Source organism: Crocodylus siamensis, chromosome 3 (genome assembly GCF_052110815.1).
Source record: "Crocodylus siamensis isolate JL-2025a chromosome 3, ASM5211081v1, whole genome shotgun sequence".
Classification (NCBI taxonomy): domain Eukaryota; kingdom Metazoa; phylum Chordata; order Crocodylia; family Crocodylidae; genus Crocodylus; species Crocodylus siamensis.
Window position 1 is genome coordinate 222,321,098 of NC_143397.1, and position 24,827 is coordinate 222,345,924.

A 24,827-nucleotide genomic window follows, 5' to 3' on the forward strand; every position below is an offset into this window, starting at 1 on the left:
ATGAGCACTCCTAAGGGGAAACTGACCAGGTCTGAAGTGGCAGAGAGCACCTAGCACAAGGTGAGAAGGAGGAAATAGTTAATAGGCCCTCTCCTGTACAGTTAGCAGTCCACAGGAGTTTCCTAAGACTTGGGCCCCAAAATCATGCTGGGATCTCTGCTCTCTAGCCACCTAGCTGCACAACTCTACTACAGCATGGACTTAGAGCCATTTTGAAGCTATTCAGCTGGGAAGGACCTATAGATCTACATGATACTGAAGCATGACTCTGAAATATGAAGTTTCATACTAAAATGGGATTTGTAGCATATCAAAAGAATGTATGTCCATACCTTAAGGAACATCATTATCTTTATTTTCTGTTTACTTCAAATATATTGACCCAAATTCCATCATCAGATAAACCATTGTAAGCCTGAAGCAGCATAAGGGGGTGGTTATTCAAGATTTAGGGCCCAACACACTTCCAACTAACTTCAGTAGAAGTCCTAGAGATTACATAAGTGGGGGTTGGATCTGCTATAGCTATAAATGGGAGCAGAACTGGACTCATTATTTTAAAAAAATGATGGCCTTTAAAATGAATGAATGAATGTCCCCCACATCGGTTGCAGTGAGTCTTTTCATTCCTGATACATAAAGCGTTAACCCTCTTTGATAGAAAATGAGTTTGTTTTTACTAGTAGGTGCTTCTCTTACCTCATCCTTCTTGGAAACACTCTCTTGATGCAAAGCCTGCAACTTTCTAAAGTACACTGAATCCAGCTGTCGAGTTTCTTCCACCAGCTCCACCTAATAAAAATAATATCTTATGTCATCCCCACAGTACACATTATAGAAAGATGGAGCGCTGGACAGGCAACATGCCAGTGACAGTGGGTAGAAAAGAAACACATTTGCCAATAATGAGACAGATGTTTAGAAGATAAAATATCATGTTAAGTAGCATCCCTATGGCAGATGATTCAATTAAAAGATGCGGTGAAATAAAATTTGACTTCAGATCTGTACAGAATCTTAATGGCATTCTATGCAATAACATGTATGACATAGTTATATCTTTGAGGCATAGACTTCATAACAGAAAAGATTAAATTACCTTGTCATGAACTTTTCAAGATCACCTGACCACACCTGCCAAAGGATTACATGCATCAGCATGCCTGCCATGAGTAGTAGTAATCCAGTTCTTAGACCTGCAGCTTTCATCAGGAAATGATACCCACATGGACAACGTGCCACTCATATCAGACATATGCACCTCAAGAGAAAATCTAATCAGTCAAGATGAAAGTTGTAAGATGACAACTTTCACATAACAGACTCTTCTCTTGGTCTGTTTTGTGCCTGCTATTCCTTTTAGATAGTAAATTGTTCAGAGCAAGGACTCTTTCTTGACTGGCATTTTTAACATAATTCGGAGCATCATATATGTTCCATAATAACAAAAAAGTCCTGCATTTGCATGTGCAAATCAGCAGTTAGATAAATAACAGTCTGCCTCATCTATATGCTAACTTGAAAATTCAAATGTTGGTTTACGATATTAACTACAAGTGGGCCCAAAGACTGTATTGATGTAATAACCCATGGAAAACAGTCTTCTGCAACTGTGGATTTAATTATACAAGAGTTTATATAAAAGAGAAAAGGCAGTTTCCAGGTTAATATCCATCAGGCTTCTATCTAGATAAAGAATACTGTATTCAGCATCATAGTAGCTGAATGTTTTTGGACCACTGTGTATTCCAAGGTTACAGAACCCTTTCTGACTTCTTTGCTTTTCAAGAAACAGTGGGACAACTTGGAAAATCATTAGTCCATTTTGCACAGACAATAAATTAGACCATAGACAGATTCATAGATGCACAGACTGGAAGGGACCACAGAATATCACTGGGTCCAGCCCCCTGCACCAAGCAGGAAAGACAACTAGGGTCAGGTGACCCAAGGTGACTGTCTAGTCTCCTCTTGAGGATTTCCCAGGTAGGCGATTGCACCATCTCTGGAGGGAGCTTATTCCAGTCTGGACACCCTAGTTGTGAAATAGTTTTTCTTCATGTTGAGCCTGAAACAGTTTTCCGGGAGTTTATGACCATTACTCCTAGTTTTCCTCAAAACAGAAGTGAGATGAGAATGAGTAATAAAAAATAAATTGTGGATGTAGTGTTTTGGGGTTTTTTTAAAGAAATATTTTGGCCATACCTCAAAGGGGTGATTTTAGACTCATCTTTATTGTTGGAAATATCTCATTTTCTATGAGCTAAACAGATGCTGTTTTGTGTTGGCAAGCAAATGGGAAACAAGCAACAAGGGTACATGGAATCTCTGCTTCCTGCAGAGAAAATGTTTATCTATGGCTGGAAGAGAGAGAAGGATGCCTACTGGCTTTCGCAGTACACTACATCAAGAGACCATATATATGAGGGAATTATAACCTCATCTTTCCCTTACTGGGGCATACCAAGGAATCCCTTGTAATCCCTCAAACCCAATAACTGAAAATGTGACAGGCCCTGGAGTGGGACTGACCAAAGGATAGGTGGAACAGCTTTGCAATAATCTTCCTCTCCACATTAAGCCACCCCCCACCCCACATACACACACAGTCTAGCACTATTTAGTAGGGCTGTGGTAATATTCGATTCAACAGCCATGTCGAATATTAAACTGGGTCCCGCTTCAATTTGCCGTCTGCTTTTGAGTCAAAGCAGATCCACTTCGACTCGAGCTCAGTTGGGGAGCAGGAGCACGGGGAGCAGGGCACACGTGTACCCCCTTACCTCGGTGGCGAAGGCAGCAGCTGCGGAGGAGACAGCAGCGGGGGCAGCAACAGCTGATTCCCCCGAAGGTAAGTGGGGCAGAGGGTACAGCGCAGCTGAGGCAGATCTGGAGGGGAAGCCCGTCAGAGGCTTAGCTCGCCCAACAGGGAGCCGCGCTCCCTAGCCATGCGCAAACAGGCGTGCTCTGTAAGGGCACGCCAACGTTTGCACGGGCATTCACGTAAGAAGGGTGTGAGGTAGCTGCCCAGAGCGGCACCTCCAGCGAGCATAAACTGTAGGCGCAGCCCTGCAGACATGGTGCAGATGTGGAGCACGGCTGCCAGGGGCCCTGCCCTGGTGCTGCCGCCTGCCATGGGCTCTTCTGCGGCCTCCACCCAGACGGAGCTCATGGCAGGGTCAGTGGCCCCTTGCCCCCCATCTGTGGGGGGGGCTCGGTGGGGTCCTGTGGGAGGGTGGGGCCTTGTGGTCCCCTTGCCTGCCCCTCCCATGCACAACTTAGGGCCCTGGAGGAGCAGGTGAGGGAGCTCTAGGCTGCGGTGAGCAGGCTGAGGGGTCAGGGATGCAGAGGATGAAATTGATGCCTATCTCTGTTCTCTGCAGGCCCGGTCGCCCACTGTACATCCCCCACAGGAGACGCATCCAACTCAGGAGTGGCAGAAGGTGTTCAAATCCAGAGCTGCTAGGCCTAGAGTGATGGAAGCTCCCCAGGTTCACCTGGGGAACAGGTTCAATGCCCTGGCAACTGTGACGGAGAAAGACAGAGGAATCGCCTCCGGTGGGGACGATGCCACTCCCCACATGACAAAGAATGGGCAGAGAGCGAACACCAGCAGGAAGAAACAACGGGTCCTCGTCATCGGAGACTCCATCCTATGAGGACTGGAAGGTCCCATCTGCCGGCCTGACTGCATGACGTGAGAGGTCTGCTTCATGCCTGGGGCTTGGGTTAGGGACATCATGGAGAGGATCCTGGCCTACATCCGACTTGCAGACCAGTACCCCATGGTTGTCATCCACGTGGGAACAAATGACACACCCAGGGGGAACCCTGACCACATTATGAAGGATTTCAAGGCTCTGGGAGACAAGCTTAAGGAGACGGGGGTGCAGGTGGTATTCTCCTCTCTTCTTCCGGTGAGTAGGTGGGGATGGTGACACGAGGCCTGCATTGGTGAGGTCAACCGGCACTTATGCAGTTGGTGCTGCCAGGCAGGCCTTGGGTTCCTAGATAATGACCCATGCTTTTGGGCGGGGGACTCGCTGGGGTGGGATGGGCTTCACCTCTCTCCTAAAGGCAAGCATGTCTTCTCTTCCAGGTTGGCTGATCTCGTATGACGAGCTTTAAACTAGCCTCGCCGGGGGAGGGGACCGCAGGAAGACAAGAAGACACCACCCGAGCAAGACAGGTGACAAATGCAAGGAGTGCCCAGGTAAGAAACAGGGGTCCAGACAGTCTCCCAAATGGGGGGGGGTGGCACATGCAGCTAGGCAAGGCCTTAAATGCCTATATACCAATGCTCGTAGCATGGGGAACAAACAGGAGGAACTTGCCCTCAGAATAACCAGTTCAGACCCAGACATAATAGGGCTTAGAGAAACGTGGTGGGATTCATCCCACGACTGGGCAGTTAGCATTAGGGGCTATAGGCTTTGCAGGCAGGGTAGAGAAGGAAGGAAAGGCGGGGGTGTGGCGCTCTATGTCAAAGAGCACTACACATCCTCTGCCAGCAGAATGGGGTCAAAAGAGGGGCAAGCTGAAGTGTTCTGGGTCAAGATACAAGGGGGTCGTGGGGAGAGAGATCTAGTGGTGGGGGTCTACTACAGACCCCCCAACCTAGGGGAGGAGCTGGACTGGGAATTTTTGGGCCAGCTTGCAGATGCACTTAAGGCAAGGGATGTAGTTGTCATGGGTGATTTTAATTACCCAGGCATCTGCTGGAAGGAACAGTCAGCCAGGACAAAACATTCCAGGAGATTGCTGGCTGCGATACAGGACCTCCACTTAATCCAGGAGATGCACGGTCCCACCAGAGGAAACGCCATGTTGGACCTGGTCCTGGTCACAGGCGATGACCTGGTAAGGGGCCTCCAGGTTCTTGACCACCTGGGCGATAGCGATCATCGCTTGCTGGAATTCACCATCCAACGCAGGGTGTCAAGGGCCTGCAGCAAGATGGTAGCCCTAGACTTTAGGAGGGCCAACTTCAACGAGTTGAGAAGACTAGTGGATGAGCGCTGGGGTCCTTGAGGGCAGGGGAACTCAGTGTCCAGGACGAGTGGTCGTTCCTTAAGGAAACGAAACTCAGGGCCCAAGGGTAGTCCATCCCAACGAGAAGCAAGGGGGGCAAGAGTGTCCAAAAGGCCCCCTGGCTCACCAAGGGCGTCCGGGAATGCCTGCTTGCCAAAAAGGTGGCATACACCCAGTGGAAGGGGGGTGCTATCTCCAAAGAGGAGTATACCTCCTCTGCTCGGGCCTGTAGGGGAGGCTGTCAGGAAAGCTAGAGGCAGACATAGAGCTAGGACTACGGCATGAAACGTGCATCGCGGAGACCAACTGGCGGCTACAGGAATGGTGCTTCGAGGAGGGCTTTGGCTTACTCAGCCACGACCAGTACATCACGACAAGAGACATGCTTGGATGGGACAGGCTCCACCTTTCCCCTAAAGGTAAGCGTGTGTTCTCTTCTAGGTTGGCAGACCTCCTCTGGCGGGCTTTAAACTAGGCTCGTCGGGGAAAGGGGAAGATGAGGGCAGGGGAAATATCAGACTGCCAGACCAAATAGCACCCACAACTACAGCCCAGCCCAGACCGACGGGCGAAGCAATCAAACAGGTAAGAGAGAGGGGTCAGGGTAACTCTGGGACTAGGGGGTCAGTACACACACCCACAGGAGGCCTCAAATGCCTCTACACAAACGCTCATAGTATGGGCAACAAGCAGGAGGAACTCACCCTCCTGCTGGCTGACACCAGCCTGGACATAGTGGGGATTACAGAAACGTGATGGGACGAAACGCATGATTGGGCGGTCAATGTCAAGGGCTACAGGCTGTACAGAAGGGACAGGATAGGAAAGAGAGGTGGGGGCGTGGTGCTCTATATTAAGGAGGAATACACATCCTCGTTAATTAGCAAGGAGCCAGGGGAGGGGCACTCTGAAGTGCTTTGGGTTAGAGTACAAGGCAGTCGAGGGGAAAGGGACTTAACGGTGGGAGTCTACTACAGACCTCCCAACCAGGGAGAAGAGCTTGACCAGGAATTCTTGGGTCAGCTCACAGAGGTAGCGAAGGCTAAGGATGTGGTAGTCATGGGGGACCTGAATTTCCCGGGCATCTGCTGGGAAGAGCAGTCAGCCAGGTCTGAACGCTCACGTAGGTTCTTGGCCAGAGTGCAGGACCTCCATCTAACCCAGGAGCTGCACAGCCCCACCAGGGGGGACGCCTTGTTGGACCTAGTGCTGGCCACGGGTGATGACCTGGTGAGGGGGCTGAGGGTGCTCGACCACCTGGGCGACAGCGATCATCGCCTGCTGGAATTCACCATCCAGCGCAAGGTGGCAAAGGCATGCAGTAAGGCAGCGGCCCTACATTTTAGGAGGGCAGACTTCAACGAGCTAAGGAGGATAGTTGGAGAAGCGCTGAGGTCCCGGGGGGGGAGGGGAGCCAAGTGTCCAAGGAGAGTGGTCGCTCCTTAAGGAGACGATCCTCCAAGCCCAAAGAAAGGTAATCCCAACAAGGATCAAAGGGAGCAGGAGAGCACACAAGCCTCCATGGCTCACCAAAAGAATCCGGGAATGTCTCCTTGCTAAAAAGGAGGCTTATACCCAATGGAAAGAAGGGGTCATCACCAGGGAGGACTATTCTGTAGTTGCTTGGGGATGTAGGGGGGCAGTTAGGAAGGCCAAGGCAGAGATGGAACTGGGGCTAGCTTCCCAGATTAAGGACAATAAGAAGTCTTTTTTTAAATAAGTAGGGGGTAAAAAGAAGGTCCCAGGTAATGTGGGGCCCTTGCAGGACGCCATGGGAAACTTGGTCATCACACCAGACGGCAAAGCTAACATGTTTAACGATTTCTTTGCCTCCGTCTTCCTAAGTAGGGACCAGAACAGCCACCTCCCTGCTGGGCCCCCCTCGGGCCCTGGGGGAGGCACATCTGGGCCACGGGTTAGCGAGGATTTAGTTAGGGAGCTTCTGGAGGGGTTGGACGTATTCAAGTCAGCCGGTCCGGATGAGCTCCATCCTAGAGTTCTAAAAGAACTGGTCGAGGTCATTGCAAGTCCCCTGGCACAACTTTATGAGCACTCGTGGTGCTCTGGTGAGGTACCGGAGGACTGGAAGAGGGCCAACGTGGTCCCCATCTTCAAAAAAGGCAGGAAGGAGGACCCGGGAAACTATAGGCCGGTTAGTCTCACCTCAATCCTAGGCAAGCTGTTTGAGAAAATTATGCTGGCACACATCCAGGAGGGGCCAGCAGGAGACTGCATGCTTAGGGGCAACCAACATGGGTTCATCAGTGGCAGGTCCTGTCAGACCAACCTGGTGCCTTTTATGATCAGATCACCAGATCGTTAGACGTAGGGGTAGCAGTGGATATAATCTTCCTGGACTTCCGGAAGGCTTTTGACACTGTCTCTCACCCCGTTCTCATTAAGAAACTCGGGGGCTGTGGTGTAGACACCCACACAGTCAAATGGGTCCCCAACTGGCTGGAGGGCCGCACCCAGAGGGTGGTAGTAGATGGGTCCTTCTCAACCTGGAAGGACGTGGGCAGTGGGGTTCCGCAGGGCTCGGTCCTCAGGCCTGCACTGTTCAACATCTTCATCAGCGATTTGGACGAGGGGGTAAAAAGCACCCTGTTCAAATTTGCTGATGACACTAAGATGTGGGGGGACGTGGGCACATTGGAAGGATGCAACAGGCTACAATCAGACCTAGACAGGTTACAAGGGTGGGCGGACGAGAATAGGATGGGTTTCAACACAGACAAGTGCAAGGTGATGCACCTTGGGAGGAACAACCGGCACCATACCTACAGGTTGGGGAACTCCCCTCTTGTCAGCACAGAAGCGGAAAGGGATCTGGGGGTCATCATTGACTCCAAGATGAACATGGGCCGGCAGTGTGGAGAGGCAGTAAGGAAGGCCAACCGCACCTTGGCATGCATCCACAGATGCATCTCCAGCAGGTCCAAAGAGGTGATCCTCCCCCTCTATGCAGCACTGGTCAGGCCACAGCTGGAGTATTGCATCCAGTTCTGGGCACCACACTTCAAGAGGGATGTCGACAGCATGGAGAGGGTCCAGAGGAGGGCCACTCGTATGATCAGGGGACAACAGGGCAGGCCCTATGAGTACAGGCTGCGGGACCTGAATCTGTTCAGCCTCCAAAAGAGAAGGCTGAGGGGGGGATCTAGTGGCCTGTTACAAACTAGTCGGGGGGATCAGCAGGCATTGGGGGAGTCCCTGTTTCCCCGAGCACCACCAGGAGTGACCAGGAATAACGGTCACAAGCTGGCAGAGGGTAGGTTTAGGTTAGATATCAGGAGGCGCTAATTCACAGTCAGGGCGGCTAGGGTCTGGAACCAGCTTCCAAGAGAAGTGGTGCTGGCTCCTACCCTGGGGGTGTTTAAGAGGAGGTTAGATGAACATCTTGCTGGGGTCATTTGACCCCAGTATTCTTTCCTGCCATGGCAGGGGGTCAGACTAGATGATCTGCTCAGGTCCCTTCCGACCCTAGAAACTATGAAACTATGAAACTAGTGTCCAAGATCAAGGATAATAAAAAGTCCTTTTTCAAATACATAGGGAGGATGAAGAAGGCACTGGGTAATGTGGGGTCCCTGCAAAGTACGCTGGGCAATCTGGTGGTTGTGCCAGAGGAGAAAGCGGAACTCTTTCACCAATTCTTCACGTCCGTTTTCTTGTGCAGGGACCAGGACTTCCCCGCTGTGATGCCAGAAGGACTCGAGGGGAACGCCTCCAGACTTCAGGTTGGGGAGGACCGGGTTAGAGAGCTTCTGGAGGGGCTGGACGTGTTCAAATCAGTGGGTCCAGACGCTCTCCACCCCAGGGTGTTGAGGGAGCTAGCAGGGGTTATTGCAGGTCACTTGACACGACTTTACAAGCGCTCGTGGTGCTCGGGCCAGGAGCACATCTGTGATGGGCCGGCTTCAGGGATGATGCTCAAGGGCAACCAGCACGGTTTTGTTAGGGGCAGGTCATGTCAGACCAACCTGATTGCGTTTTATGATCAGGTCACAAAGGCAATGGATGCAGGTGTTGCCGTGGACGTAGTCTTTCTAGACTTCAGCAAGGCCTTTGACACCATCTCCCACCCCATCCTCCTTAAAAAACTAGGCAACTGTGGCATTGATGCCTACACAGTCAGATGGATTGCAGATTGGCTGAAGGGTCATACTCAGAGGCTGGTGGTGGACGGGTCATATTCGACCTAGGGGGGAAGTGGGCAGCGGAGTCTCCCAGGGCTCGGTCTTGGGGCCTGTGCTGTTCAATTTCTTCATCAGCGATTTGGACAACAGGGTGAAATGCAACCTGTTTAAATTCGCTGATGATACCAAAATTTGGGTTGAGGTGAGCACGCTAGTAGGGAGGGAAAGTCTACAACAAGACCTGGATAGGTTATAGGAGTGGGCTGACATAAACAGGATGAGTTTCAATACTGACAAGTGCAGGGTGCTACATTTAGGCAGTAGAAACCAGCAGCACACTTATAGAATGGGAAACTCCCTTCTTGAGAGCACAGAGGCAAAAAGGGATCTTGGAATCATTATTGACTCTGCGAGGTCATGGTTGGAAGGGCTAACCGCACCTTGTTGTGCATCCACAGGTGCATCTCAAGTAGAGCCAGGGAGGTGATCCTCCCCCTCTATGCAATGCTGGTCAGGCCACAGCTGGAGTACTGCGTCCAGTTCTGTGCGCCCCATTTCAGGAGGGATGTGGACAACATTGAAAGGGTCCAGAGGAGGGCCACCCCATGATCCGGGGACTACAGGGCAGACCCTACATTGAAAGACTGCAGGACCTAAACCTGTTCAGCCTTCACAAGAGAAGGCTGAGGGGGGACCTGGTGACTGTCTATAAGCTCACTAGGGGGGACCAGAAGGGTTTAGGGGAGACACTTTCCCCTAGCGCCCCCTGGCATGACAAGGAACAATGGATACAAATTGTTGGAGAGTAGATTTAGATTAGACATCTGCAAGAACTACTTCACAGTTAGGGCGGCTAGGAGCTGGAACCAGATTCCTAGGGAAGTGGTGCTGGCTCCTACCCTGGGGATCTTTAAGAAGAGGCTTGAAGACTATCTGGCTGGACTCATTTGAGTCCAGTCTTTTCTCCCGCCCCAGCGGGGGGGTCGGACTTGAAGATTTACAAGGTCCCTTCTGACCCTACTTCCATGATTCTATGAATGGCCTGACTGGCCACACTAGTGCCCTGTGAGGGAGAGGTACGCACGATCTCCACCCTGGCTGCTCCAGATGTCCAAGGTGAAGTGTATGGTCACCTGCAGACCTGCCTTGTGCAGCTCCTCCCTCAAGTGCTCCCTGCATGCTTCATACAGGGAGGGCACCACTGTCCTGCTGAAGGTGGTACGTGCAGGAACCTGGTAGGATGAAGCCAGCAGTGCCAGGAGCCACCTGAACCCTGGCTGCTCAACCACGGGGCTGGCCATCCAGAGCAAGCATCTCCCCAGTGGTCTGGGTGACCCTGCTCACATTTGCAACTGGTCCCTTTTGCCCCCAATGTTCCAGGGTGCCCTGCCTCTGCTGCGGGGGGACAGGGGCAGTGGAGTGAGCAGGGGCTGTTTCTGTGGCAAAGGCGTGGTACCTGCGGAGATGATTCAGCATCCCCAAGGTGGTCATGCGCTTGTTCCCTTGCCCTGGCTGATTTTGGCTCGGCAGTGCATGCAGATAGCAAACGCAGGATCATCTGCCAGCTCATAATGATCCCAGACCATGCTAGTACTAGGCCTTTCCCTCTGGTGTGCGAGTGCATCTCTGGATGCTGCTGAATTCTCCCCCTCTTCAGCAGTCTGAGGAAGAGTGGACTCAGCTGAGCCGCTTGCCTTCACCTGTACAGAGGCACCTTCTGAAGTGCCTTCTGGGAAAGACCTCGTGTCTTGAAAGGGAAAAACCTGAGGGGTTTCCAGCACAAACTTGACTGATTCTCCCTCCTCTCCCAGAACTTCCCTTGCCAGGGCATTGAGATCTAGATCCAGCGCCAGCTCTTCTTCTGGCACTGGAAGGCTCAGCATAGGCAGTGACACAGGGGTGGAGTGCGCTGCTGTGCTGGTTGCAGTTATGGTGGGAGAGGTTGTGGCTGCTGTGTCTGGACATGAGAGAGTGTCAGGCACAGGCAGTGGCTCTGGTGGCACTGCTGCTCCCCTCTCTTTACTGCTTGTAGCAGCCCCATCCCTTGTAGCGGGAGGAAAGAGGCTGTGTCTGAGTCTGGTGGGGGGAGAAACTGCAGCTCTCCCACTTGCAACCTCCCTTGCTCCCCTTCGTGCAGGCTGGCCAGCATGGTCACCTGCCTTTCCACCCTGCTTCATATTATGTTCCTTCATATGTAAACTGGAACCTCTAAGTGTGCTGTGGATTAGATTTCTGGATGTTATGTAAATGTGTTTGTGTGTGTAGCTGATATATTGAGAAGCGCTGGTGTGGTGGAAAGAATGAATGATGTAGAAAAAAAAATATTATATAAATTCCTATATATAGAATAGATCCTAGGCTACTACTAACCCTATCCAATAGAAGCGTAAACTAATATGAAAAGTAGTTATAAAATAAAAGCACCAAGTTCTCAGAAATCCCTGTTGCTAGAGTTGCAAGAAGGGAATCTGTTGAAGATCAGGGTTTCCAGCTGTTGTGGTCTGACGCAGAGGTGCTGGAGAACACCAGCAGCTCAGAAACTGACCCCAAGGCAGAAAGCAAGGGAGCTGAAAAACTGCTGCCTTTTATGCATTTTCTCTGGCCCTCCCCCAGAGCACTGGGATTGGAAGGGACCTCAGAGACCACTGACAGGTCACTGGCCAGCCACACATGTCAGTCATGAAAGCACTCTTTCCTCCTCTCCCCACTTACTTTCCTTCCCCCACCCCAACAGGGAATCCAGTATAGGCAAGTCGAACATTCGACCCTTGTTGAATATTCGACCCACGCTGTTAATATTCAACTTCCAGTATTCAATCTGACAGCTATTCGACCAGCTGCTATTCAACTCGACTTTCACTTTTCAAGGTTGAATATGTCTAATATTTGTTGAATCGAATATCTAGTCGAAACTTTGCACAACCCTACTATTTAGGTTACCTCTTCATAAATGCATTTATCTACTTCCACCATCTTCATCCATGGTTCCAGCAGAAGAGTGAGGATATATTCTTCTGCTGAGTCAAAAAGATCCTCAAAAGGTGGTTCCATTTTCTGATAGATCTCATATTTCTTATTTTGCTGTAGTCCAATGCCCATACTGGCAGAAGGAGCAATATAAGTAGCATAAAGAAACTGCAGTAAAATAGAAGAAGGCAGTTACTTAATTACCATCCATTCTAATGGCCACACCAAATAAGTCAGTTGAAGAAAAGGGTGGTAACTTATTGGGGCTTTTCTATCCTAAATGCACACTTGGCAACTGTCACGGGGCGGGGCGCAGGGGCGGCCATGAACCCACTAGCACCCCTCGTGCCACTTAGGCGATCTAGCGCCCCCTATTCTCGCCCGCCACGTCTTGCTAGTATGTATATGGTTCTATGGGAGGCTGCCTCCAATCTCCTACCACACGGCGTTATGGTAAACTATCCCCGTCCCATACGGGGTGACTTGGTGCAACCCCAGCCTTATGGCCAATGCGTGCCTCCTTCCTCCCCTTCAGCATGCCCCAAGCCTCACAGCTGTTCCCGGACGTTATTAAGTCCTTGCCCTTCGTAACCCCTCTCTGGCGCCCCTGGGCTCGCCACGCCCTGGTGCCCCTCTCTGGCACCCCCGGGCCTGTCACACACCTGGCACCCCTGGGCTCGTCATGCCCCGGCGCCCACTCTCTAGTACTCCTGGGGTTATTGCGCACCTGGCGCCCCTTCACTGGTGCCCCTGGGCTGGTCGTGCAACCTGCGCCCCTCTACCGGCGCCTTTGGGCTTGTCCCGTAAGCTACGCCCCTTTACCTACTTTAGCTGCGCCTGTCACACAACCTACACCCCTTTCTCTGGCGCTTCCCGCCCTCTTCAGGGCCTATGTTGCGCTTCCCATGCTTCCTTGCTCTATCGCGCTCGTGCCGCGCCTCTCATGCTTCCTCGCCCTCTCGGGGCCTATGCCACGCCTCTCGCGCTCGTGCCGTGCTTCTTGCGCTTGTGCAGCGCCTCTCGTGCTTCCTCGCCCTCTTGGGGCCTATGCCACGCCTCTCGCACTTGTTCCGTGCTTCTAGCGCCGCCTGCGCTTCTTGCGCCTGGGGCTCAGGTGGCCCGTAGCCATGCCTGGCCCCCTGACTCTTCCTCTGGGTCGTGCACCCTACTGGGCAACCGCCCTCATGGACTGGGGTCCACACTCACTGAACGCCTCTCCAGCACTCTAAAACACTGTGCCCACTGTGGCACTGCTCACTGTGCCCCTGCTGGGCACCGGGAACCTCCAAGCTACTGGGGAGCCCCCGTGAGGCCTCCTCACACCCCTACAGCCTCACCCGGTCTTCTGGGATAACAATAACTAAACCCAGAGCCAAACAGCTGTAACATAACCACAAGGAGCCTTCTGGCTCACAATATAAACTCCGTGCCACACTGGCTCTTAGCCATACCTCCCTTAGGGTTCTCTCTTCCCCTGCATCATTGCAGCCGGTCTGCGTGGTCAGGCAGCAACCATCCACTCGGCCTGCTCAGCTCTCCCGCAGAGCTCCTGCTCCTGCAGCTGTCTGGAGGGAACTGCCTCCAGGCTCTGGCCTGGGCTGTTTATATAGGCCCGGCCCTGCCCCTTTCCAGTCACCTGACCGTCCTGGTTGCTACAGCAACCGGCACCTGAGTTGCCCCGGTGATTGGCGGCTCCTTAATCTCATTCTAGGAACAGGGCACCTAAGTGCCCCTGTGACAGCAACACTGGCTCTATTTTTCTATTCCTTCCATGCTACTAATTTTTCCAAAATATAGGGCGTGTCTACACATGTGCATTTAATGCATATTATCCCAATTTAAGGTGCATTAAGGGCACACATCTACACGTGCATGCCCTCAATGCCCCTTAAAAATGGCAAATTTAGACTATTCGAGCATAAATTTGATACCTGAGCATAAAGCAGGTATCAAATTTATGCAAATAGCTAAGTTGCATAAGCTTACTGCTAATGCACAGCAAACTGCTAATGCGCACTAATGCGGTATGCATCAATGGACAGACACCATGTTAATGTGCATCTGCACGTGTGCTAATGCAACTTAGCTATTCACACCTAAATTGTGTGCGCCTTAATGCATATTAGTGCATCCAAGTGTAGACGCATGCCTAAATTGCCTTAAGTGAAGATGCATCAGGTTTAGACATATGAAAATGCACGTGTAGACAAAGTTCATAGCGTCTGTCACAGCTCCATGACTTCCTTGTTTCCATTTATTAAAAGCTGCCTTGATGTCAAAATCATATATAACATAATGCCTACACAAGCACACCTGCTGATCCTGAGTTATGTTCAGGAAATCACAACAGCAGCAACAAATATGGATTTTTGTGCATGACTTCCAGTTTGTTATTACTACAACATTTAATAATAACAGAATGCATTGATCTATCACACAATATACACTTTGGGGAAATGTACAAATTGGAACATTTTGGAAAAGTTAGTTACTTTTTGTTCTGGTTGGTCTGTAAAGTGCAAGATTATCATTTTCAATATTAAGTTTAAATTCATAAAAATCAAATTTAAAATAATACCATTTTTGCTTTGTAATCTAACACAATCCTCTGCTGTGCTGAGCCCCACTGATTTTAGTAGGGCCTTGCCATGGTACAGAGGTCCACGTCAGGTAATAAGAGGGTACGACTGAGCCCTTAGGCCTTCCCAAGAAAAGTATTTTAATGGCTTTTTTATACAATAATCACAGAAAAACTCTTGTGATTACCACTTGACAATAGAGAAGTCAGGAGATGAGCCCCAAAGATATTTCTGTCTTAAGAGTGTTTCACTTTTGTAGCATAAGTCTTCAGAGAAGGCAAACTTGTATTTATTTATAATGATGTGTTTAAACATTGACATACACCTGTATTTCCTTTTTAAAATGATCCATAATTTACCTCAAATACAAGCACTGAAAAAACAGAAAAACCAGAAACATCAGTTAGTACAGCAGAGGTGGGCAATTATTCGGGATGGAGGGCCAATTAAGGAGTTTTGGGGAGCTGTTGTAGAGTCCCGACCTGGCCCAGCATGGTGGGGTGTGGGGGTACCAGTTCCATGGGGAGGGACATGCAGGGAGCAGATCACAGCTCTGCCCGAGCCCCACACTGTCACCACTCCACAATCCTGGCCGGGGTCCTGCCTGCCCCACTCCCAGACTCCACTCCCCACAGCCCATACCATCCACCCAGGCAAGTGTGCCCTGCACTTAGGGGTCCTGGGCTGGTCTCCATGGAGGTCCTACCTGCCTGCCCACTCTATCCAGTACCTTTGGCAGTGGGTGTAGGGCAAATGGGCCAGGGTGCCAAGGCAGTGGGGTCAGGTCCAGCAGTGAGGACAGAGTGCAGCAGCAGCCAGGCAGAGTAAGCCACTGCCATGGGAGCTGCCAGAGAGCCAGGTCCAGCTGCTGTGCTGCCCCCACCCTGCCTCATGCCTGGGAGTGGCAACCTGGCCGCTTGCACCACGGCCCAGGCTGCTCCCCATGCCTGGGGCAGGTGGGGCCAAGGGACCTGCCACAGGCTGGATAGAATCCCTCAACAGGCCATATTTTGGCCACCCCTGTAGTAGAGAAATTTCTTCTGGCCTATATAACTCTGACTGGATGGACTACAAAATTGAATAAAAAGGGTCATTGTTCTGGTAAAATTCATATAATTTTAGAGCATAGTTTCATAGATTTCATAGACATCAGGGCTGGAAGGGACCTCGGGAGATCATCGAGTCCCAGGCATGAGTCCAGTTTACTTTTGTTATCCCCAAGACTTTCTATTATCAAAGCCAAAAATAAAATTTAAAGAACCAATAGAACCTTTGGAGCCATATTCTCAGTAGCTATAAATTGGTATAGCTCACCAATTTCAATGGGGCTACCACAATTTACATCAGTCGACAATACAGGCCTCTTCTTTATTATCACTCAGTTTGACCAAACAGTTTTTACCTTCTGCTTTTCAAGCACTAGCAAAAATATTTGCATGTTTGGGACTATCACAGAAAGAGAATATTTGAGTAGTTTACATTTTTTAAAGACTACCATGTTGGGGTTGGTCAGCCTCTCCATTTCAAAAAAAAAAAAAGACAAAAAACCCCATTTTATTTTGGGCCCAAATAACTTGATAAATTTATCAGGGGTTCTTTAAAATCTCCTGATTCCACACTAACACTTAAGGAGCCTTCATGACTGGAATCCTACATTTAGATTTTTTAATGACTGTAGTCTGTAATCCCCAGGCAGAATTTCACCCCTATTCTACCCATAGGTACAGCATTAGCTGAAGAAACCCACCAAGTTCTGTCATAGATTAGGCCACGCTCAGATAATTCCAAAATAAATTGAAATTTAACAGATACAGCACCAACTAGACAGAGTGATGTCAAACCTTGGAAGTTATTATGAAGAACCCTAAAACTAATAAAGTTATAATTACATCATATTTTATCTGATCCAAAACATTTCTCATGTAAAAAAGCCAAGTTAAAAAGAAACAGTCCAACCATATAAAGATGTGGTATCTATAAAATGGCCATCTTAAAATTGAGTTAGCCATTTTATTCAAGTCAAATTAGAAAGTGTTAGGGTTACATTTGTCCACTTGTTATAATACATAAAATTACATATGGGAGTTGTGAAATGGCAAAGAGGACCCAAATTATGTCTTACTGTCTTTCATACATTAAAGCTTCTACTTTAAAAGGCTAGCAGTATTTTAAAGTGGCTTTAAAAAAATCACATTTGTTGCATGGAACTGTTCTTTCTCTGACATGTTATTATGTGTGTGAAATGTAGCTGCTTAGATTTCTTTTTGGGTTAGAAATGGGCAAAACCAAATCTATGTTTGCGTAGGTAATCATGCTTGCCATAAGTTTTTTACAGGACCTAAACTCACTATTTTTGCAACAGCAGCCTTGTTCTGCAGTTACTCTTCATGTGGAACTTCCACCCAATTCAGTTCCGTTTCACATGCAGATTTGCTGTAGAATCAGGGCATAAGTAAAGGTACACTTTGTGCCATTACTGCTTACCAGACAACACAGTTTTCATGTGTAAATTAGGTACAAAAGAGTTCTTCCAGTTTTCCCTTACTAAAGGGCCAGATTGCCTGGTGGTATAAATAGACATGGTTTCACCGATTTCAAAAAAACTATGGAGATTTATGCCACTGGAGGATTTATATCAGCTGAGGATTTGGCATTCTTTTTTTTATATTATGCCCACCACCATGATGTGACAGCCCCCATGCAAAATATAAGACCATAATGTACTGAAGTGCCTGTGTAGATGCATAGGGGATAGAGGGGAAAAGAAGAGTACAGTAGCCTTAGTATTCCTGTGCAGGAGTTAGTCCCAGCTACAGACATACACCAACCTGAATGTAAGGACTGTCAGGTTTCACATCTAATGGTGCTAGTCACCTCTGAGGAGAGAAAAGAGCTTACCCTTCTACCTTCTGCACTGCTCAGCGGAGCCAGCCAGAAGCAGAGGGAAGAACATATTGTATCCGCTTAAAGGATGGATCTATCGGTAACCCTGTTTGTTCTCCATGCCTAGGAAGAGCAACACTGGAAAGTATTCTGGCTTCAAGATTCTCACCAGGAGAATGTAATTCCTATATTGGCCAGTGTCCTAAATAATCAATAGACTATTATATTGCACATTATAAAGAAAGAAAAACATTTTAAATCAAATGAATATAAAGTGAAAAAAAAATCTTTGTTCATGTAAAATTCTATGCACACCAAACTTCATTTATTCAGGGTTTCGTTCCTTCAGTGAAACATGGAAAGAATTTTCCTACCTTCCAGCTATGTATTTTCTGTGAATGTATAAAAGTTAGTGATGGGTCCAAACCAAACCCCAGATCTAGAATCCTGATCATAGTGTGCATCTTGAAATTATTTATAACAGAGCAAATCTGACGATACCAAATTTTTCGGGAATTCAGATTAGGATCTACATCTGGATTTTGAATTCAAGAGTGTGCAAAGTCTTGGGCTTTAGTTTAAACTTGTCCCGAGCTGGTATATAATCTCAGAAGAATTAGGGTTATGCATAAAACACAAAAGAAATGAAATTTGAATTCCTTGTATTGTTCCTGAACACGTTCATGATAATGATAACTCTCTTTATCTAAACTGACTCTGGTATTAAAATATAGTATTTCCCATAATGGTCTAACATTTTCTAACCCTAAATAACTATTTTTCATAGCAGACTGCAACGTATGTTTCTTTACTGGTTTTCTTTTCCAATTCATTTTACACTCCAACATGTGTGTTTACAGTGAAATAACCACATACATTTCTGAATAATTACTAGCCATACATTTCTGGATGATTACTGGTACCCTTTTTTTTTCAAGAGCATCACATTAAATCCTCACTTTATTTTCTTGCACTGAACATACCATCATGCACCCTGGAAAGCATATTAGTCTATCATAAAACTAAGATTAAAATATCTAAGAAATAAGAAACCCTGAACAAGTATATACAGTGATCAAAGTTTATTCTTGCTTTTAATAATTATGTGCAGAATAATTATGAAATACTCTAGGTCTCTTTTTTTTGTAGTAAATAGCAAAACAAATATGACAATGTGCTATGAGAATCTCATTGGCATCCTCTTAGAAGTAATTGGAATAATTGTCTCATTGTGCCAAAGGTGAGCACAAAATTTGGGAAGGCATCTTTTCCATAAGCAGGCCCTTTACACTGGATTCAGCTTGACTCTCTTCTGTGTTCCAATGAAAACAAGAATAATTTTTGTGCAGCCTTAAAAGGCAAACTCAAGAATGATACCAAATGTTGCAGCACATGTGTTGATTTGTTATGTTACATTTCAGCTGTTAGTTATGCTAATGGAACAGTTTCACATATTTCGTTTTGATGTATTTACTTTAATGCTTATGTGTATGTAGCTTTCTGCAATTCCCTAGTAATACTGATTTTATGATGTTCTGCTGTCACCAGCAGGCCAGGGCTGGAAATAAGAAAAAGAAAACTGACTAAGGAACTGCTGACTCCAGAAGAAAGTGAGTACAAAGTAGGTATAAAATACAATCATATCACAACAGCAGTGTTTTACATTCACTTTACACTGATATAAATGATGAGCCCACAATTCAGGGCAACAAAGAATGAGAGTAGACTGAAAATTTCAAATCTGAAGTTTGGTCCCTAAGTTCGGCCCTGTAAAATGATCTGATTTTTCAAATGTGCTGAATACCAGCAGCTCTCATCAGCTTTGATGTTATTTGTGGGTACTCAGCTCCTCTGGAAAACAGGTTAAAATGAGTTTCTAATAGCTAGGTGCCTAAATATGGAGCTAAAAGTAAAAAATGTAGGCATCTAGGTATGAACATTTTGATCTAAGGCTGACACTGACACAAAATTTTCAGATTCTCAAACATCACATTCCTGAATTTTAGGAATAAAATAAAAGCTCAAAATCATTGCCACTTAGACTAGTTCAGTGTTCGTTACCTGTGAGTTACTATAACACTTCCTTCTAACCCAGGGATGAGAACATTTGAATGAGGACACACAGAAGAACGGAGGCATGCATCTGGATCTGGCATAAAGCAGCAAGTCATAGGTGCATTGTGACCCTACCCTACCCTCACTCTTCCAGATTACCAGGCTTTATATAGGTCTTGTATGAGATTAACAGGACTGAACCAGTAATCCTACAGTGAATGAGAATCAGCCCCTTTAATCTAACTCAGGGCTGTCCAACTTCAGCATGGCTGGGGCCACAGGCAGAGCCAGTATGCAGCCCCTGGGTTGCACACCATGCTGACCACATGCTACCAGGGCACTCCCCCCGACCCCAAATCTCCCCTACAACATGGGCTATGCTAGTGGCACACAGCACCCCCTGCAGGCAGCACTGTGCAGCCAGCACTGACAGCACATGACCTCCCAGGCTTCCCCCACTGCATGGCAACAGGAAAGGCAGCTGCCAGGGCCCTTGGGTGACATGCCCTCCCCTCACCAGCCACCAGTTGGACAGTTCTGACTCAGTTCTTCCTAATGGAACCCAGCTACTGAATCTCCCTATAAACCATGCATAAAGGAAGGTGAAATTACAGACAAAAGGGCACCTAGTTTACTTTACTGGTATCTCCCTGAGGTTGTTTTGGTCCAGCACAGCAGCCTTTGAGTCCCATGTTTGTGTTAACATCAGAAGCTGATCCCTAAACCTTTTTATGTTTTCTGGACATCGGCCAAAAGTGGCAATAATAATTACTTAATGTATTAGTTTTTACTAATTCCTATTATCATAGAATCATAGAAAAGTAGGACTGGGAGGGACCTCCAGAGGTCATCTAGTCCAACCCTCTGCTCAAGGCAGGATCATCTCTATATAAACCATGCCATACAAGTCCACATCTAACCTATTCCTAAAACTACATGTAACCCTATTAAGAAATCTTGTTGTTCTATGCTGCTCTGTGATGTCTATCTGTCTATCCCTATCCGTGTGCTTGGTCAGACAGTTGGGAACTGTGTCCCTTACCTCCATATCCATATTGATAGGAATGGTCAATGGAGCAGGAACTCTTTGTGCCTGTATTACCTGTGTGACTCATTTAGACTGCATTGAAACAGTCTGAATGTAAGGGGATAGGTGAATTAGGTTTGTGTGTTCTGACCTTCCTTTCTAAAACTGTAAAGTTTATACGGGTAACAACGTGGGGCAAAGGTTGCCAAGGGAAGTATGTACTGTGACTTGTGTGGAGGTCTAAGGTGAGGGGACCCTCAGCTCAGGGGTGACAAAGGAGGCTTGGGGGAAACTCTCTCCAGGAGCTAGCTATCCTATGGGATGATATTGCACTTTGTCATCAACCATTATAGGGAAGAGTACTCATGATGTACAAACCTCTGTAATAGGTTCAGGTTGAGGCTTGTTACCCACCTGTTTCTAAAATAGCTGAAATGCTTGGAGCACACATAGTAGATCAGGTTGAGACTTATATCTAAAAGATTCTAAAAAAGCTAAAATCCTTGAGCTTGCTCAAGGTAATAGAAAGCTGGGCTGCATCAGCAGCTAGAAACAGGGCTTTGTAGGGATGGTGAAGAGCAGCAGCAATGGCAGTGCAGTATGCCCCAGTGGCAGTAAAGCAAGAGGAAAGGTTGAACTAGTAGCTACACTAGCTTAATTAGCCTCCAAATTCATCTTGTATGGGACTAAGAGAGAACTGTGAACACATTAACTGTGATAAACTGTTACTAGTTGGTTGAGGTGGGCTACTGACTATTAAAAGTTTTTTTCTAAGACTGTTTGTTGTCCCATTTCCTTCACTTCTAATAAACCCTGTTTTAGTTTAGCTAATATTGCTTGTGAGTGGGGAGGTTTGTTCACATTGGAACACCCTAAGCAGCTTTTATTTTTCTAGGTTCCTGGGTGGGGACTTGAGCCAAGATGGAAGATTTGCATAAAACCTCTAAATGGAATTCAGCCCTTGTTGATGCCATCCTGTTCTTGACAGAAGGGTTACACAGACAGTCAGCTTTGTCATACAACTACAAGGCATACTGCAGAAAGACATTTAAACACCCTAACCTGCCACAGGTAAAGAAGAGTTATGAGGGTTATCAGTAGGGGTGCACCGATAGAGATTTTTGTGGCCGATACCAATAGTCAATTTTTAAGATACACATCAGCCGATACTGATCTGATTTCCGATATGCAGGCTGCGTGGAGAGCTGCCTCCAGCTGGTAAGTCTGGTGTGGTGGAAGGGGAGAGGGGAGGAAAAGGAAGGGAAGGGGGGGGCAGATCAAGGCCCCCACAGTGAGGGGGGCTGGGGCAGGTGCTGCCCAGCCAGGGCGGAGCAGGCACAGGGTGGTGCCGCAGCTCATACAGGGCGCACGTGGAGGGAGGAGAACAGCTCCTGCCACTGCGCACTGCTTGGCCAGGAGCCGCTGGTCCAGCAGCTCATCCAGTGCTCACTCGCTCACCTGGTAGCTCCTGCTGCTGCTCCTGTCACTTGTCCGGGGCAGCACGGCGGGAGCGGGGAAGGGGAGCATGTGCCCCCTGCTCCACCAAGCTCTTTCCAGTGGAGTAAGGCTGTGCTGGGAAGGGGCTACAGCAAATTTGTGGCTGCAGCCCCCCCCCCACCATACACCTTACACCTTCCCCCCTCCCCCGCCATGCTGTCCCGAAAGGGGGGGGGGGGAGGGGGAGAGAGAGAGAGATGGAGGTTTATCAAAGTGGCAAGAATGTTGATTGGCACAGTTAAGACAATAGCACATTCCTGTATCCTTTCCCCACATCACTATTGATCAATTTTCTACAGCCAATTACTAAGTTATCAGCATGGATGGTCTACACCTAAAAAAAAAGTCCTTTTCATTACTCCTTAATTTACAGCAGACAGTCAGTGAAGCACTTGTATCTGTATGCACCCTACAGCCTATGAGAGGTATGAGCAGCAGGGAGTAGGTAACTGTATAAGTCCAGTAACAACTGGTGGATTTTTAGAAAAGGCAAACAGGACTGAAAACTATTCGTTTCTTGGCTAACTTCAATACCAAGGCCTAGCCCACAGAATTTGAAATTCTAACCCTCATGGGAGACAGGAACAAAAGGTACAATTCTATCGGCTTATTTACCAAAAAAAAAAATGTTATCAGCATTAAAACTGGGAGATGGCTATACTCCAAGAAGAGACAACATTGACAATGAGTAGCAAAAGGAGATTAAGCAAACTGAATAAATAGATAAAACTGGAAACAGATCCTAAGAGCCAAACCGTGCCTGGCTAGCATTTAAATCAAGCAATTCCATGGTAACAATTTAAAGCTGCCTTCACTGTCCACAACCTCAAACTTCCTTTGCTGTGGGTTGAAGAGATTTTGGAATGCTTTAACTTCCTCTGCCTTCTTTATACAGATTTAAATTGAACAAATATATTCATGAAGGGAAAACACATTATGTACAACTTACTTGAGCTTGCTTGCATATTTTAAAGGGATGAAGGGTTTCTTGGTAGAAATGTTGATGATAAGTCTGTAGGTCAAACCAAAAGTACGTACTGTTCTTCCACAGCTACAGATGGAAAAAGAATGTAAGTTATTGCTACCCAATTATCAGGACTTTATAAAAGCTGAGGTTTCCAATGCAAGTAATTGTTTAGCTCCTTGGGGTCATCATAAATCAAGTTCAATTTAAGATGGATTTAATCTTCTGTTGCATACTGGCAGCAAGACAACATATTTCGTGGCATCATCACTATGATACTGTATCTTTTATTATATCCTTGTGCATAATTGGCCATTACAATTGTTAACATTATAGTTAACATTTGAAAAGTAACCACATTTTAGTGGCATAAAGCCAGCATGTAAGAAGAAATGTTGATAATGGACATGCCAAACTTTTGCCATGGTGGAACAGCATTTTGCAGCAATAACTGAGACAATTAAATGTTTTATACTTGACACATGTTATTGTGACTATCATTCCATTTTTACTTTATGCATTTCTGAGGCACCATGTCTCAGCTCCTAGTCATAGATTCAAAAAAAAATCAAAAAATACTTCAGAAGGAGGGGCTAGATCTTCCCCCCACCTCTGTTTTAATCAAGTACTTGTGGGGTTTAGATCTGGCAACTGCCCCAAGAGCCCATAGCTGGGGCTGCATCAAAATATGACAACAAAGAGATGCACCATAATCTGTAGGTTGTAAGAACTATGCACAGCCTGACCTCTGACTGCAACAAGTTCCACAGCTTGGAAAGGATCTACATAAAAATTCACTGATTTTCGAGGGAGGAGTATACCTGCTAGTACAGGGTTTGTGGATAAAAACCCCCTTGGAAAACTCAAGCCACTTTTATTTAAATATAAATATGAGTTTAGGAAGCTAGTATAAAGCATCCAGCTGTGAAAATGTTGGCTACTGTTTTCGGACCAGTCAAAGGTATTTCTAGAGGAACATCTTTAAGGAGCCCCAGGATAAAACTACTTTCTACTGAGACAAGTCCTCAGCCTTACTTTATTCCAATCTTCCTTAGAGACTTACTGCTTCTTCCAAACCTGCAAGCACTGACTCAAGCTGATGACTCATTTCAACCACCCTCCATTTACACCCTTCTGCATATTACTAGCAGATCCAGCAAAAAGGAGACAGGTTGTCATGAGAAACAGCACAGTAGATATTCCATTATTTAAATATTTCTGTGGATTTGAGCTTATTTCTTTCTGACAAACTGAAAGGCAGTGATCTCAAATAGAATTATGATATTTAGGATCTGTCAGTTTGGTTAAAACCCATCTTTGGTTTCAGAATATGCAAATCATTTTGCAGTAAGGGATTGCAATCTCACAGTGAATTCATCCAGTCATCATCAGTCTTTTTTTCCCCCAGACACCCTTGACAGTTTGGTATTCAGTCAATAGTGGACTAAAACATCAGAAGATAGGACAATGCTCCATACCTTATTCCCTGACTTCTCACAGAAGCGTGTGAAGAAGTAGCCTGCTTTGTTCTCCACATAAAGTGACTGCAGCATGCTTTCCATTTTAAATCCCCCTAGGACCATGCTATCTGTGGGTCTTTTACCCTAGACAACAATATACAACAACAATAATGCAGTTTACGTTTTTCTTAGATGTCAATAAGTTCAGGTGAGGGAAGGGGGCTC

General features: G+C 47.2%; 1 protein-coding gene across 1 annotated transcript in view; it reads right to left on the reverse strand.

Moving 5' to 3' along the window:
- The window catches only part of RGS22 (regulator of G protein signaling 22), a 110,207-nt gene that overhangs the window by 29,611 nt on the left and 55,769 nt on the right, over positions 1-24,827 (reverse strand). The window contains exons 14-17 of the mRNA XM_090040424.1: positions 24,621-24,746; positions 23,128-23,229; positions 12,111-12,305; positions 700-792 (exon numbers count right to left, since the gene is read on the reverse strand). Coding sequence (XP_089896550.1) covers positions 700-792; positions 12,111-12,305; positions 23,128-23,229; positions 24,621-24,746 — 516 coding nt within the window. The remainder of the gene's footprint in view (positions 1-699; positions 793-12,110; positions 12,306-23,127; positions 23,230-24,620; positions 24,747-24,827) is intronic.